Here is a 16,874-nt window from a genome sequence, read left to right as displayed (position 1 = left end):
CCTCCTAGAATATTTTCCAAGGAAAAGACATCCGAGAGCAACTGCCTAATGAGTGTAAAGAGTTTCAAGACGTTAGCTCTAATTGGAAGATCATCATGGGACGACTCTATGCGAATAACAACGCTTTGCAAGGAACTAAACACCCGGGTATGACAAACATTTCATTTTTTATTAAAGTTCTTATTCAACAAAAATAAATGTTTTCACTTCAATCTTGTGCTGATTAAAAAAGCACAACTATCTTGAAAACATTTTCCAATATATATATATTTGTTTGTTTAAAGAGAAACGTATCATACAATTCATGTTTTTATTATATTAAAAATAATTCATGTTTTAAGTACACAGTCACAACTCTATCATTTTCCTTTGTCCTAATGAAAAAAATCTATAAATACCTCCCTTGTTAAAATTTGTGAATTTAAAGGGATACTTCATCCATTTGCATTAATCTTTGGATCATTAGAAAACTGGTAGTATTTTTGAATGGTCATGCATCCCTCCCTCATTTTCCCCTGAGATGAGAAATCTTTGTATTTCTGAGTCTGTAAAGGAGCTTCAGTGGCGGAGTGGCGCAAATATCGTCATACTGCGTCACTGGAAGCTGTTGCGGTTAGAAGGGTGAAACTACAACGCTAGTTCCTCATATTTTTGACCACTGAAGCTACAGACCAATCACAGATCAGTGGGTGAGAACTTGCTTGGAAGATATGCTAACAGGCTCTATGAAGAAAGCTGATAATGGCAAAAAAATATAAATATAGTGGAGAGAAATGGCTGCTGCCGACAGGCCGGTCTTTTGTCCTGGCTGCTGCGGCCGCTGGCCGGCGGGGCCACCACTGACCTCTGGCCGCCGGTGGCATGACACAAAACCAGCCTGGCAGCAAGCGTCTCGCGGGTGTATTGCTATATTGCTGGTCGCTACCAGCTCAGCAGCCGAGACGCAATGCCTGCCGGCTCGAGCTGGGGCGGACTGGTAGTGTCGGTGCTCTCACTGTTTGCCAATTGACACAGACATAGAGTCTGTTTTCTGCCAGGAATTTCCAAGATCAATTCTGGAAGAAATCTCTGAATCAGTTGAGGAAACGGCCTCATGTGTTGAAGTAAATATGTCTGTAAACCTGACCTTAGTGGGAGTGGCCTGCAGTGCTGTGCATTCTGGGATTTGGTGTCTTTCATCAACATGAGCCAAAAAGACACTTTCTGCCTTTTCACGGCCAAGAAGGCACCAACTTCAAAATTGATTTCACATTTCTACATATATGACCCAATGTCAATACAGATTCATGTTTCAACAGGTGAAGTATCCCTTTAAGTCTCAACTTTGTGCTGCATTACATAATTTAGAAAGGTATTTATTTTATTCATGGTATTGGTCTACAGCAGCTTAAAAAAAGTAAAATGGAATTTTTACTTTGAATATAGGATGAAGAAAATGCCAAAAAACTATTATTTCAGAACAGTTTAAAGGATTTTTGTGTATTGTTAAATAGTTGAAGGGTGTTGTTCAGTGTTTTAAAGGGAGTGTAACATTGAAGGACCAACTACTTCATCAACGAACATCAAGCATTGTAGTGGACCTTGAAGGCCAAACCTTTACTTGTCAATCTATGTTCCAACCCTCACCAATGGTCATAAGCTTTTGGTAATGACCAAGGTAATGAGGTAGGGGATAAAAGCCACATAATGTGCCCTGTACAGGGGGGGCTTGGCTCAGGCTCAGACATTTGGTAAAAGAAGTTGGAAGTGTACTTGTATAAAGCTAATATTCAGAATTTGGCCTCTCTTCTTTGCCTTCCTTTCAGGCTTGCTGGAGAGCTTAACAGAGATGAGTGCCAAGCTGGAGGAGATCCAGAAGGCCCTCGACATGTATCTGGAGACCAAGAGGCAGATCTTCCCAAGATTCTACTTCCTGTCTAATGATGATGTGCTGGAGATCCTAGGCCAGTCACAGAATCCACAAGCCATGCAACCCCACTTGAAGAAGTGCTTTGACAACATCAAGAGCTTGCGCATCAAAAAGGTAGGAAACTATTAAAAGTCATTTACAGGCATAGATTTACCCCTGTCTGTCAGGACCACTACTGCTACTACACTACTGCAGAGAGAGATCCATTTAAGGACATTTAGTCAATTTAGGTAACTTAAAATTATACATTGATTTCATGTCATGTTGTGATACTGAAAGCTCATACGGTACATCGTTTACTTTAAAGCTTCTCGGTATGCTCAAACCAGCCATAATAAGATGTGCCACTACTGTAGCTGCATGAGCTCCAGAAATATCTTTCAAACTGAACTTTGTACAACATCTGGAAGCTGTCACTGAATTTGCTTACACATTTTTTTATACAAATCAGTACAGAATGTAAAAGTACATACAAAGAGGTGTCATTATGTTTGTTTGTTTCTTTAGAGCAGCATGATGTCAAATGCGCAGGGGATGTTCTCTGCTGATGGGGAGTATATCAGGTTCCTGGATGAAGTTAATCTGGACAGACCTGTGGAGGTACAGCAGTGATGGTTATGATCATAAAGCTGTTCTGTTACAACCATCTGAGCATGGTGTTGGTTCTGAGAGTACAATGTATACAGAGTTATTGTGGAGATTGCTAGAGCTTTGTTTTGTTTTGTTACGAAGTTGTGGCTGTGTGACGTCGAGGCGACCATGCGTATTACACTCAAAGACTTGTTATGGAAATGCCTTGAAACTCTAAAGAGGATGACAGGACAGAGAGACAAATGGGTCAAGGAATGGCCAGGACAGGTACGTTTGTCTTTAGTTTTTTATTTTCATTTGCATCTAATAGCATGCTAACATAGTAAATTTAAAAAAAAATATTTGCTCTTCTGCAGATTTTAATCTCAGTACCCTAATTGACCTCTCTTTTTCATCGGGTTTTTAACTTTCAATGTTTAGTTACAGACTCTTCTCTTGCACTTGGAACATGAAAATGCATTGGAACAAAGAAACAAAGGTTTTTTTGTTTAAATTGAAATATTCCAATTTACTCCAATATGTTTTCTGCTCTTTTAGATGCTCATCACAGCAAGTCAGATCCAGTGGACCACTGATGTTACAAAAGCTCTTCTTAACAGCAAGGATAGATCTGAGAAGTCCTCTCTTAAGTCCATGAAGAAGAAACAGGTTTGTTACCTACAGGACATTAAATAGTTTCAAATATTTTTGCAAAGTTCAAAGGGGAAATAAAAGGGTATATGAAATAAAGAACTAGTCACTATATCAGCTAACTGCACAAGTCTCTCAATTGTAAGGAATTTTGCAAAATAGCCAGCTATAATAATGACATGGTAGGGCACAATAAATATTCTCAATTCTCTCTGTAGATATTTTTTAAACACATCATATAGTAACATTTTTTACATTTCTTTAAAGGGGTCATATTATGCTTTTTCTGGTTTTATATGCTCTTTAGTGTGTTTTCCATGTGTCCTGTGCATGTTTAGGCACATCTATGTGCAAAAATTCAAAGTCCGCGGAAACGCGGCTTCTCCTACGTCCTCCTGCTAGCTGCAGCATTAGCTGCATGTAACGCTCGGTTGTAGCCCCCCTCAAAAAAAAATTGACAGTGTGACGTCTTGTCAGTATGATATCACTGATCTAAGCCCATTGGCTCGTTGTGGCAAGCCCAGCAGCTCATGTTGCACGCCCGTCAACTTCTGTAGCACGCCCACGATATGCCGTAGCCTGCGGTAGCACAGTAGTGCTAATGTGCTAATAATTTTGCTCGGCCCTCGGAGCCAAAGTGGCTGCATTCCCATTATGGTAAAAGGGGCGTGACATTTCCGAGAACAGTGCTGAGCGACTGACCAATTACGGCAGAGCCAACAGGCCCACCAATCAGATCAGACTTGACACACGTGGGGACTCTGAATGTGGGCACTTCAGAGCCTTAGAGAGAGTCAGAAGCGAGCCGGTGCATGGAGCGGCAGTACATGAAAACAGACACTTTTTTAGAACTTTAGCTATTGTGAACATACTTTAGTAGGTACATAGATTAAATATATGAACCCCAAAAAGGGCATAATATGACCTCTTTAAAGTCTATAGCAGCAGATAAAGGATATTGTCCCATTGGTCTAGTCCCTTTTCATAAATTTTTTAACACTTTGTTTAAACTTGACAGTACAGCAGTATAGACAGCTGATGACTATAAACAAGTGGTCACAGAATTAAACAAAAAACATCCAGTTTTCTCAGATCAGCTGATGGCCGCTTGCAGGCAGGATTACTTTATTCTTCCTGAACTAACACAGGGCTCCATAGTTGAACATAACTTGTTAGAGCAACTTTTTTCCCATTGAATTTAGCTGATTAGAGTTTTTTGTAGTCCTTGCAGAGGATGTAGTGGTGGATATGTCCAATATTTCTATATCTTGCACTTATCAGAATGCCTTCACTTACATGATATGATCAGACTTAACTTCTGTCTTTATAATGTTTAATTTGATCGATGGGGAACAACATGTGAAAAGGGTTGATTTAGTCAATCAATCAATCAATTATCTTTATTTGTAAAGCGTCAATTCATAACAAGTTTTATCTCGAGACACTTTAAAAAAAGTAGGTAAAAGACCTTACTGTTTGTCTTTTAACATTACAAAAGAGCAGGTAAAAGACCTTACTCATTGTTATGTTACAAAAAGCAGGTAAAAGACCTTACTCATTGTTATGTTACAAAAAGCAGGTAAAAGACCTTACTCATTGTTATGTTACAAAAAGCAGGTAAAAGACCTTACTCATTGTTATGTTACAAAAAGCAGGTAAAAAGACCTTACTCATTGTTATGTTACAAAAAGCAGGTAAAAGACCTTACTTATTGCTATATTACAAAGACCCGTCTTAATCTATAATGAGCGTAGCACTAGCAACTTTTAGCTAAAGTTACAGTGGTAAGAAAAAAACGTCCTTTTATCAGGCAGGCCATCCACCAACGATCCCGAGGAGCCTATGAGAGCTCATAGGAGCTCCCAGGAAAACATGTGGTTAGTAACTGAGATTTAGAGATAGCGACATGCAGTAATATGATGTATATGCACACAGGGAGTGTCCTCTTTAGTGTGCTCTTATCTGAAGTGTATCTTTAATCTTTGTCTCCAAATACAGAAAGTTTTTTAAATGTTAGATCCCCTAAATGAGTTAGTTGACAAATATTTGGTTTAACTTTTTTTTTCTCAAGCTTTCATGTTTCTATTTTGTTAGGTGAGTCTCTTTTAAGAAAATGATCCCTACCCTGCCGTTCTCTCTTATTTATTGCATAGCACACTTAATGATCTTAGAACTAACTCTTAAACCTTTGTTACAACTGTCTTTGTTTTCAAGGTCACCATGCTTCAGAGGTATTCAGAAAGCATCCGTGGCAACCTCACCAAAGTGCTACGTCTTAAGATAGTAGCGCTTGTCACAGTGGAGGTCCATGCGAGGGATGTCATTGATAAGCTGGCCAAAGCAGGCTGCAGTAACATTAATGCCTTTGAGTGGCTCTGCCAGCTGCGGCTATACTGGGAAAAGGTATGTACTGAGAAAAGCCAATGGGAATCACTGGAAGGAAACTATTTTTTGAAAAGTGAGGGGAGCCACAATTTCAGCAATTTTTAGTCCTGGCTTCGTTGCTTTTCAGTTGTTTTGTTTGATGAGGGCTGAAAAATCATCTGATCCTCTCAATGGCTGTTTTTCCTTTTTATGGTTCTAATCGCTATCTACCTTGACTTGGGAATTAGTACAGATACATTGTTTTGAATTATTCCAACTGCATTAGAAAAACATCTTTAAACTTTCTCCTTTTTTTCATCTATCAATAGGAAATAGAGGATTGCATAATCCGACAGACCAACACACATTTCAAGTATGGATACGAGTACCTGGGCAACTCTGGACGCCTTGTCATCACTCCTCTTACTGACAGGTTTCTATCAATCATTAGTCCTTCTCAGACTGCGTTTCTGCAAAAACACTGTCAATGTTACTTCATGTGTCACTTCTTAAATGTTTTTGTTTAATTTAATACTCATGCCCAGTTTTGTTAAACTAAAAGATTTAAGTAAACTACAATGGAGCAGAGGCAAGCAACCAAAAGCAATATTACTACATACCGGTACATACATTTATACGTTGACTTGGTAACTACTTGGCTCTTTTATATTCACAGATAAAAGTCTCATTTCAGTCTTAATTGTTATTCATCAAATTGCTTTTTTTGTGGACCTCGTGTTCAATACTAAGTCATGACATCCAATAATGCATTGTTTTATATTTTTCTATCAGTGCCTGTCTGTTTTCTTTGTCAAAAATAACAATTTAAAATATTCTGATCATATGGTATGCATTTAACAAAAAAACAAAAACAAAGTCTTCTTAAAGAAATGTTCAATGTTTGATTTGTTCAGGTGTTACATGACCCTGACGACAGCACTCCATCTCCATCGAGGGGGCTCTCCTAAAGGTCCAGCTGGCACTGGGAAAACAGAGACTACAAAGGACTTAGGCAAATCTCTGGGCATGTATGTGATCGTAATCAACTGCTCTGAAGGACTGGACTACAAGTCCATGGGACGGATGTACTCTGGTCTGGCACAGGTAGGGCTCATGCTGATAATGTTCATAATGAAGGTGACAATGATTTGATTTATAACAAAGATAATGTTTTCTCCCCTACATAAGAAGAAGTACAGTTTTTGTTTTTCATGATGCCATGTACGTGAGCATACTGGTCATTGTCAGAAACTTGGGTTGGTAAACGTGTCAGGGTCAGTTTTATTTCACAAAGTTGTTATTTAAACACTTATTTCATGCTTTGCCATGTTTTTAAAAAACATTGAACTACAGGCTGTTCTAGTTTAGAAAGGTTGCTCTTTCTCTGTATTTGTGTCGGCCATATTCATGTTTAAATAGACACCTGGGGCCCATTTCAGAAAGAAGGATCAAGTGTAACCCTGAGCTCTGAGGGTTTTTACCCTCAGGTAGGAAACACAGCTGAGTCCATTAAATCCACTCTGAGTAGGTTAATTGGGTGTTCTAACTGGGCGACTAAAAAAATAAGCCAACATTAATTGAGCCCCGATACTACGATTCACCATGGCAACAGGTGACAAAAAAGAGGTCATCGTATGTTTACCCTCTGGAAAACATACATCTTCATGTGGGCACAGGGTGAATATGAACAGGTTTTAAGAAGAACAAAACACTGCTGCTGCGTTAGCACGTAATGTAGGCTAGTCTATTCATTTAATATTTAATCAGAATTATAATAGCCTATTGCAACTGGTGGATTGGTATTAACCCTAAGTTTTATTTTCATAAAGATGCAATCCAGCAAGAGAAAAGTGACTTTAAAGCAGCTCAAAATGAATTATAAGAACAAACTAAGCTACCTTAATTTAATCATATTTGACATTGGCCGATTAAACAAAGTAATCTTCATTGAATTTCTATTGTATTCACACACAGGCTAATTGTCCTCTCACATTTATCCTGTTTAGTTCTTAATTAGCCCTAATTAAATGAACATCTCCCGACGTAAATGTAGGCTCTTATTCCCTGCTGAGTAGTGCACCCCTTCATCTCGACGCTCCTCGACTAAAAGACAGTTTTATAGGCTATAGTAGGCTGTATGCTTAACGTATAATATTTAAGTTTAAGTTACCTTTCTCTGGAACGGCCTTGGGTTACCACTCTCTCGGGTTTGAGTGACCTCCCTCTCTGAAACGGGAAACCCAGAGTTTCCCACATCTCAGGATTAACATGCTCATTGAAACGGCCCCAGGTCGGTATGATCAAAACATGACAGTTGCTTTGTTATCAAGCTAATGAAAAAGAGTTTTACAAAGATTATTTTGTTTTTATTTCCACCCTGAACAGACAGGAGCGTGGGGTTGCTTCGACGAGTTCAATCGTATCAACATCGAGGTGTTGTCTGTAGTGGCCCAGCAGATCCTCTCCATCTTGTCTGCCCTCTCGGCCAAACAAACCAAGTTCCACTTTGATGGACAGCACATACATCTTGTCCGATCATGTGGAATTTTTATCACTATGAATCCTGGTAAGTTAATATTAATGTGTACCTGTATATATTGCATTCAAAGTTACCATCTTTTAATAAAAAAAATAAGTAGAGTATTAAGTTTGACAGATAATGATATTGTTAATAATTGTTTGTAACATTCTGAGTTGGTGTTTTAATTATTATTTTGTTTAGATAATGATTTTTTTCAGTTTTTGTTATTGTTGTATTTAGTCTCAATTCATTCTTCTTCCAAGGTTATGCTGGTCGGTCCGAGCTCCCAGACAACCTTAAGTCTATGTTCAGACCTATCTCTATGGTGGTGCCAGACTCCACTCTGATTGCTGAGATAATACTGTTTGGAGAAGGCTTCAACAACTGCAAGGTTCTACTAGTCAAAACACTATTACACTGCAAACTAGTAAAACAGAACTGATGGACAAAGAAAAGGCTGATGTGCATCTTACTCTAAAAGTCTTTATTTATTTAAAAATATTTGGCATTTACATATACAGGTTTTAGGTACAAGTATGTTTGTTTACTTCTCTACAGTAGTCTCTGTAAACACTTAAATTATTAGGATTATTATGTTGTGTTCATCTTTAGTATAAAAAGTGTCTTGCTTTTCAATACTGTACAACAACACCATGAACAGCAGCGTTATTCAATGTCTACAAAAAGTTGTGTACTGTCCAAAGTCCCAAATAAAGCACATATAAAGATTATATCCTGGTTTTTAAAAAACTAGGTATATTACCTGGAGTGCTCACTCAGAAAACCAGTGTACTTCCTGAACACTCTTTATTGGTAAAGATGAAAAGGTGGGTGAGGAATGAAGACTAAGACGAGGCAAACTCTGAAAACTGTTATGATTATGTATACTGATATATATTTAAATCAAAATGGGGATATATGTTAGGGCAGTAATGTCATTCTGAAGCCAAGATTATTGTACTGGTTATAGACAAGTACCAAAATGCAATTCATTCAGAAACCTGAAAAAACATGGAGTAATTACAATATCTGTCACTGTCTCACTTTTTCGCTACAACACCTTTTTTTTTTTCTAAAGTGAATGTACATGCGTTCAAACGCTTTAATTTATCTTCTTTTTCTTTTTCACTCTAAGTTTAAATACACAGTGTCTTCTAGAAAAATCTTGTTGAACAATCACAACCTTTATTCCTCCTTCTTTTATGGAAAGAGCTGAGGTAGACTCTTTCACACTTATGTTACCAAATCAATCAGATTTATTCAGTCAAAAACAATCCCTGCCTTTCAGTGTCTAAGTAAAACATTTCAATGTGTGTCTAAAGTTGTCAGGGTCTTGTTATTGTGTTGGATATGCCTGGATTAAATGTCAGAATGAGGAATGGTTTAGAGTCATGATCATCTATGTCCTCATACACAAATATTCTGCTTTCTGACTCTTTTCTGCCTACTATATCTATTATCATGTAATAATTTGAACTCTGTCTCTTTTTTGTGTCCTTATAGCTTCTGGCTAAGAAAGTGTTCACCCTGTACTCCCTAGCTGTGCAGCAGCTCTCTAAACAGGACCACTACGATTTTGGACTGCGAGCCCTAACTTCCTTGCTTCGTTATGCCGGGAAGAAGCGCCGAGTTTGCCCTAACGTACCCGATGAAGAAGTAGGTATCTCTCTGTTTCAATACTTTGACACTAAAGGCGTTTCAAAACTTGGTCAGGGCTCATTGGATCCATTTATACAAAACAAACCCTTAATACAGGTATTTTATATTCATTTTTTCAAAGATAAGTTGACTGTTTTATTTTGGTTTCCATATGACAAGTAGACATGTCTTACTCACTATAAACATCCTGGCTTTTCATTTTGGCCTTAACTAAACTTATACATTCAAAGGTCTACATGAAGTATTATATAATGCTTCAGCAATCATGGTTACCCGAGTCAGGTTGGCATCTGTCAAATTAAAACAATTTGTACATATTTGGCTCTCTGTGTTAATGGACCTCCACTGAATGATGAGCAAAAAAATTCAGATTTTGAAACACGTTACAGGAATCTCGCTAAAAAAACTCCCATGCATGGGAATGGCAGGCTGTTGCTAAGGTTGTCATCTGTCATTTGGAGACTGTAAATGTTTGCTAGAAATTGAAATGGTGATAAAGTCTGTTTTGTCTCTCCTCAGGTTCTGCTTATGGCGATGAAAGACATGAACATAGCCAAACTGTCGTCTTCAGATGTTCCGCTGTTCAACGGGATTACCCAGGACTTGTTTCCTGCTGTAGAGACACCTGTTATAGACTATGGCAAAGTAAGTTAGTGGTGCAGATTACAATTCCTATTGTTATTGTACACCAATGGCCTAATTCACTTAGATGGATTGCGGGCACTAAAAGCTTTAACATAATTTGCTCCCGCTATCTGCTCCGTGTTATGGTCTAATTCACAAAGGTTTTAGCGCTAATGATATTCAAGTGCAAACATGCTAATCCCATTAATGCACATTCACGCACCACTCAAGGACACATTAGACATGTGGCTGCAGGATCTGGGGATCAAACCCCTGCCCTTCTGGTTAAGAGTTGACCGACTCTATCAGTGTCAGCTGTCCCTTTTATTCTAACCTGCTCTGAAGATAAAAAGTATTTTAGACCATATTTTATTAAGTAACATCAAAACAAATTAAAACTCCAAATAGGGGGTACCAGTAGCCTAGTGGTTAGTGCGCGAGCCCCATGTACAGAAGGGGCTGCCCGGATTCAGACAGGCCATCCAACAATCCCATGAATAGGGTTAATATGTTAACCCCAGAGGATGTCATGACAGCATGCATCACTGACTATACGTCCATCTTTTTCTGTGGTTTTGTTGCAGCTGAAGGAGGCTATAGAGGCTGAGCTTCGACAGAATGGTTTGCAGGTTTCTGCTTTTGCACTGACAAAAGTCATCCAACTTTATGAGACCAAAAACTCTCGACACTCCACCATGCTGGTGGGAAAGACTGGCAGCGCTAAGAGTGTTACCTGGAGGATCCTGCAGTGTGCTCTCACTGCCATGCATCACAAGGGAGTGCCTAGTTTCCAGTTGGTCCTGGTGGGTGAAAGTGGCAAAATTGCACTGTGATTTATTGGCTAATACTGCTTTAATAAAAGAACATTCAGAGGTTTTTTTAAGCAAAACTAGTTCAGGTAGTAAAATTTGTGCAAACTGACAATTTATTTTTGTTTGTTTTTATTTCAATTCTCCAAGAAGAGCTCTCTCTTAGGCAATGGATTGCACCTACTTATTCTCAAGAAATAACAATTGAGCGCCTGAGCAATGACGTTAAAAAAAAAAAAAAGATTGTGTATTGCTTGCAGGTTCCAATATTTGGGTACACATGGCCCCAAAGTACAGAGTACGGAAGCAAGAAGAGAGACATAATTATTATATATCAGCCACTGAATACTTCATATTGAAATTTAAACACCACTGAATTCAGAGCATTGAAATATTTTACTTTGAAAACCATATATCATATCTGAATTTATTTCTTCAGAATTTACCTCTTTGAAATTCAGATCCAAAAATTAAAGTCAAATGAAACATCCGGGCTTCCCAGGACAGGCTAGGCAATAGAGCTTAAGTATTCAATGGCATTCAAAAATATCTCTTATTTCCACAGCAAACAGCTACCCTACTGTCCACCTTTCTTCAGTTGTAAAGCATTTCTTTGATTTGATTGGTTGGGAGAGACAAACTTAAGTTAAGTGCATAATTAGGGTTGACATTTCCATTTTTTAAATATTTTACAGTGATAATCAGGTTAATGTTTTCTTCTTATGTTGTCTTTACATATTACTGGCTCCTGCTTATCTTCCAACTAATCCTTCTATATTTATACCATTGCCCATTTGTTTTTCCTTTTCCTCTGTCCTTATTATACACTATCTGAGATTATGGAGAAATTCAACTGATTGTTGTTAATAAAAGAACACATCTGTCTCCTCCTTCCTTTAGTCTTATACATGTTTATACCAGTCTAAAAGTCAAATTCTAGCCAACTACAGAGCTTAAGAATGTGTCTAATCAGAAGAGATATAATCCTTTTCCATTAAAGCTGTCCTTGTGTGTTTCCATCTTCTGAACTATGAAACTACTAAACATAGTCCAGCTATTGTAATGCACTTTTCATCAACTTGTTTATCATATTCTCTCTCCTTTTGAACAACAGGATTTCCCTCTAAACCCCAAAGCGATGAGTCTAGGAGAGCTGTATGGAGAGAATGACCTCTCAACCAATGAGTGGAGTGATGGAGTGCTTTCCACCCTCATGAGAACCGCCTGCGCAGGTCCTGAACACATTCTTCATGTACATGTAACCTTAGTCAACAATCTAGAGAATGATTCAAGATCCGAAATTCTTCCTCTGGCCAAAACAATGTAGCAATTTCTAATGTTCATACCGACATTGAAACATTTAACATAATAATTTGTTTTCAAGCTCAATATCCACAGGTTGGAATTTTTTTATTTACAAATTATTAGATAAAAGAACCTCAGTGTTTCCCCTAGGTTTACAGCATTGGGGGGGGGGGAGGACACGCCGACAAGGTTCAAGGTTACTTTTAATGACAGCTGTCCTTTTCTATCGGAAAGGTATCCTTAAATGAATCCAAAAAGAAATCCTAAAAAAAAAAACCTTCAATGGGGGGCCGTTGGGGGGGCGGGCCGCCCCCCTAATATAATGGTAGGGGAAACACTGGAACCTACATATCAAAGCATTACCAGTACATTGACCAATTAATCATTCTGTATAAATATTGTTAGCATCATTTATATTGTGATATATCAACTTTGCAAACCTATGTGCATGTAATTTTCCATTTCTAACCCACTTTGCACCTGTTCCTCATTCTTCAGATGACAAACCAGATGAGAAGTGGATAGTGTTTGACGGGCCTGTTGACACACTTTGGATAGAGAGTATGAACTCTGTCATGGATGACAACAAGGTGCTAACACTCATCAATGGAGAGAGAATTTCCATGCCCGAACAGGTGAGATCAGAATGAGAAACCAGAGTCACTGCTTTTTATTATTATTTCACTATTACATTATTTAAGGCATCTTGAAACAGGAAATACGGCAATTGTCATTATTCATTTTTCCATGTAGATAGTTAAGAGTATTCAGTTTCTTAAATGCATTGCTTTCATTGCAGCTACTTCACTCTTAAAATGATATAATTTAAAAGTTGACTTTAGAACTGGAACAAACAACCACTGTGTGTCTTGTTAAAAAAGTTAGCTTTTAAACCAAGTGCTGGAAAACCAATTGTTTTAATTTGACATCCTCACTGTTGTACATTATTTATGTTTGCTATTTTCAGAGTTCTGTCTCTTCAGAAATTAATTTTTTACAATGACATGAATCAGGTGTTTTAATATAGTCAACTTACATATCTTGATCAGTGAATTAAACGATCAAACAGAAAAAGCTAAATTAATTCTTTGGTCGTAGGTGTCTCTGCTGTTTGAAGTGGAGAACCTGGCACAGGCCTCTCCAGCTACTGTGTCCCGCTGTGGGATGGTCTACAATGATTACGCTGATCTGGGATGGAAGCCTTTTGTTCAATCCTGGCTGGACAAACGACACAAGGTACAATGGATTCATTACTAATCATTTCACATGATACTCTTTCCTGGTTCGCTAACCATCTAACCATTACTCGATTTCTTCACAGGCTGAAGTGGAACATTTAAAGCCGTTATTTGAGAAGTATATAGAGAGCACGCAGGACTTTAAGAAGGTCAACTGTAAGGAGCTGATTCCAATCACTGAGCTTAATGGAATCACCTCATGCTGCCGTCTCTATGACTCCCTAGCTACATCCAGCAATGGGGTAGGAGTAATGCATTTCTTTCCCTCATTTTTCATTGTAATTTCTACCATGAACAATCATTTTCTAGTGTGCCTTTAATGTTGAGCTTTAATGATTTTTGGTGTAACTAACTGTAATATAAACATGCATTATGAATTTTCAATTTAGTTCATAATCCCCATCATCCCATCCAAAACAATCCCGATTGTAAAAAGTTTTTTTTGTCTCCCATTCTCCAGATAAATACCTCCAACACAGAAAACCTGGGTAGGATGGTCTCTCTGTGGTTCGTCTTCAGCCTTATCTGGTCCATCTGTGCCTCTGTTGATGAGGATGGACGCAGGAAGATCGACAACTTCCTGCGGGAGATGGAGGGAACATTCCCCATCAGGGTTTGAAAAGCTCTTTTGTTGCATGCCATTGTCTTCTCTTCGCATTTTTTTCTGCACCTTTCCCTTTCAAAAAAGGTAAAAAAGTTTATTTATAAAGTGTATTTGTTTTGAATTACTGATATATAAAGACAGTCAAAATGTACCGTCCCTTATACCTAGGTTTCTTGTTTACCCCACACTTCAACTGCTGTGGTTTAACTTTGTTTTGATACAACAACAAAAAGTGACAATGAGGGCTACCAGAGCTTTCTATCCATCATTTTTATTTGGGTTGATATCGCAAAGGTAGTTTGATAAAATTACAGTTAACAAAAAAGTAAGGAAGATTTTGTGCCAAGCTAAACATTTTAGACAAACACACTAACTCTTTTTCTACAGTATCACTTACCATTATGGCATACCAGTATCATGTTAGAATGCATTAATGTCAGCATATTAAATGCACCAGTGGCATGATACTATTGAGGGTTCAATATGTACACCCCCACTTTCTTTTTTTTAAAGATTTATTTTTTGGTCTTTTTGTGCCTTTATTGGAGAGATTCAGTAGATAGAGTCGGAAATCAGGGAGAGAGAGAGAGTGGGGAATGACATCCGGGAAAGGAGCCACAGGCCAGATTCGAACCTGGGCCACCCGCTTGTAGGACCACAGCCTCCATACATGGGGCGCATGCTCTAACCACTGCGCCACCTGCGCCCCTACACCCCCACTTTCCATGATCAAACTGAATGGATGTGTTTTAGCATGCACTAACATTCTCCACACTTTGTTTGACGCCTCTTTCAGGACACAGTTTATGAGTATTATGTGGACACCAAGAACAAAATCTGGGCTTCTTTTGAAGAAAAACTGCCTAAGAGCTGGCGCTACAATGCAGAGTAAGTAACCAAGTCAATCTTTATGCCTACCATAAACTGTTGTTGTCAGACATGTTTGAGGAGCCATGTTTTATTCATTCATCCATCTGCTGATTTTGAGACTGTAAAAATACCTGGATAACCCAAAGCCTATAAGAACAATACATTTTACATGTCCCTCTCTACTCTCTTGAAGGGCTCCATTCTATAAAATAATGGTTCCTACAGTGGACACAGTTCGCTACAACTTCTTAGTGGAGGCTCTGGTGTTAGGTCAGTACCCAGTGCTGATCTCTGGGCTAGTGGGCACTGGAAAAACCTCAGTGGCCCAGAGCATCCTGCAGGACTTAGATAACAAGTGGACTGCCTTGACTATCAACATGTCTTCACAGGTTGGTGCCTTCACAGCTTTCATTTATTTTTTCACCACTGCTTTCCTTTCAAAATTGGATTGCCAAATTATTTGTTGTTCTAATAGATTCTGTATTTTTTTCTCTTTCTCTGTCATTATTATTGTCCAGACAACGTCTAATAACATCCAAGCCATAGTGGAGAGTCGCATAGAGAAGAGAACCAAAGGCGTGTTTGTGCCAACAGGAGGGAAGCGCCTGCTTTGTTTCCTGGATGACCTAAACATGCCAGCTCATGACCTCTTTGGCTCCCAGCCACCGCTGGAACTGCTGCGCCTTTGGATCGACTATGGCTTCTGGTATGACCGCCAGAAACAGACCCTAAAGTTTGTCAAGGTGAGATAGATCATTTCTGAAGAGTGTGAAATTATTTGCAACATCAGAGATCAACCACGTAATTAAACTATTAGTCCTCTAGACTTAGTATAACAATGTACAATTAGATATGCTGACATGCTGCTTAAAACTCAGGATTTTCAGAATTGCATTGAAAGTATTAATAAGTTAATATTTATACTAAGATAGGCTATGATTTATTTGGAGAAAACTGAGCACCCCATATAGCTGGAATGGAATGATCCTTGTGTCATTAGCAATATTAGACTGTGAGATTAGTCGACTGAGGTTCTTTCAAGTGAATCGTTGAAGATCAGACTATTTGGGGTCAGACCTACTAATTAACATCCTTTTCAGTAAGAGAGAAACAAAACATGTAAAAAAAAAAAAAATAATCAGTTGGTGTTAATTTCTTAAACAACCCTTTAACTCTATTAAGTGTGTTTATGTATGTGTCTCGTTCTTTAGGACATGTTCTTGTTGGCATCAATGGGACCTCCTGGTGGAGGGAGGACTCACATTTCTGGGCGCTTACAGAGTCGATTCAACCTCATCAATATGACCTTCCCTAATGTAAGTCCTACTGACATGTTTCCCTCCCCTTCAAGCCATGCCCCATCTTCTCTGCTTAAATCTGTGACAATGTAAAGTAATAAGTAGAATAATTGTATTTACTCATAAGCATTCAAATGTGTTAAAATTTAAACCTTTCTTACTATGCACTCCTCTTAAAATCAACTCTATTTGAGCCTTTTAAAGATATCTGTCTTTTTTAATCTGTTTATTGAACTTCTGTCAACCTTTTTTTCTATTTTTCTGTGTATGTTTTTGTAGTGTTTCTCTTCACTCTGTTTTTTTTATTACCACAAAGAATTAAGAGTTGCTTTTGAAATGAGGGGTGCAATATTGCATTCAGGAAGTGAAAAACCTGACCCTTGAGTTACATTGACTCAAGAACATGTGAAGTTGAAATTGATCTATCTTTTGAACATGGTGTTATTATATCT

The 16,874-nt window shown here is 38.2% G+C and overlaps 1 protein-coding gene across 1 annotated transcript in view; it reads left to right on the top strand.

Moving 5' to 3' along the window:
• Nucleotides 1–16,874, top strand: part of LOC109994473 (dynein, axonemal, heavy chain 2) — a 66,711-nt gene that overhangs the window by 24,587 nt on the left and 25,250 nt on the right. The window contains exons 29-50 of the mRNA XM_029280052.2: nt 9–147; nt 1,806–2,023; nt 2,417–2,509; nt 2,642–2,767; nt 3,038–3,148; nt 5,345–5,533; nt 5,824–5,927; nt 6,409–6,598; nt 7,880–8,060; nt 8,279–8,406; nt 9,519–9,671; nt 10,194–10,319; nt 10,883–11,101; nt 12,222–12,339; nt 12,911–13,047; nt 13,511–13,648; nt 13,734–13,892; nt 14,111–14,263; nt 15,051–15,142; nt 15,318–15,513; nt 15,643–15,867; nt 16,336–16,440. Of these exons, the coding sequence (XP_029135885.2) occupies nt 9–147; nt 1,806–2,023; nt 2,417–2,509; nt 2,642–2,767; nt 3,038–3,148; nt 5,345–5,533; nt 5,824–5,927; nt 6,409–6,598; nt 7,880–8,060; nt 8,279–8,406; nt 9,519–9,671; nt 10,194–10,319; nt 10,883–11,101; nt 12,222–12,339; nt 12,911–13,047; nt 13,511–13,648; nt 13,734–13,892; nt 14,111–14,263; nt 15,051–15,142; nt 15,318–15,513; nt 15,643–15,867; nt 16,336–16,440 (3,300 nt within the window). The remainder of the gene's footprint in view (nt 1–8; nt 148–1,805; nt 2,024–2,416; nt 2,510–2,641; nt 2,768–3,037; nt 3,149–5,344; nt 5,534–5,823; nt 5,928–6,408; nt 6,599–7,879; nt 8,061–8,278; nt 8,407–9,518; nt 9,672–10,193; nt 10,320–10,882; nt 11,102–12,221; nt 12,340–12,910; nt 13,048–13,510; nt 13,649–13,733; nt 13,893–14,110; nt 14,264–15,050; nt 15,143–15,317; nt 15,514–15,642; nt 15,868–16,335; nt 16,441–16,874) is intronic.

The sequence above is a fragment of the Labrus bergylta genome, chromosome 10 (genome assembly GCF_963930695.1).
Source record: "Labrus bergylta chromosome 10, fLabBer1.1, whole genome shotgun sequence".
NCBI lineage: Eukaryota > Metazoa > Chordata > Actinopteri > Labriformes > Labridae > Labrus > Labrus bergylta.
This window is presented reverse-complemented; position numbering and strand designations above follow the sequence as displayed.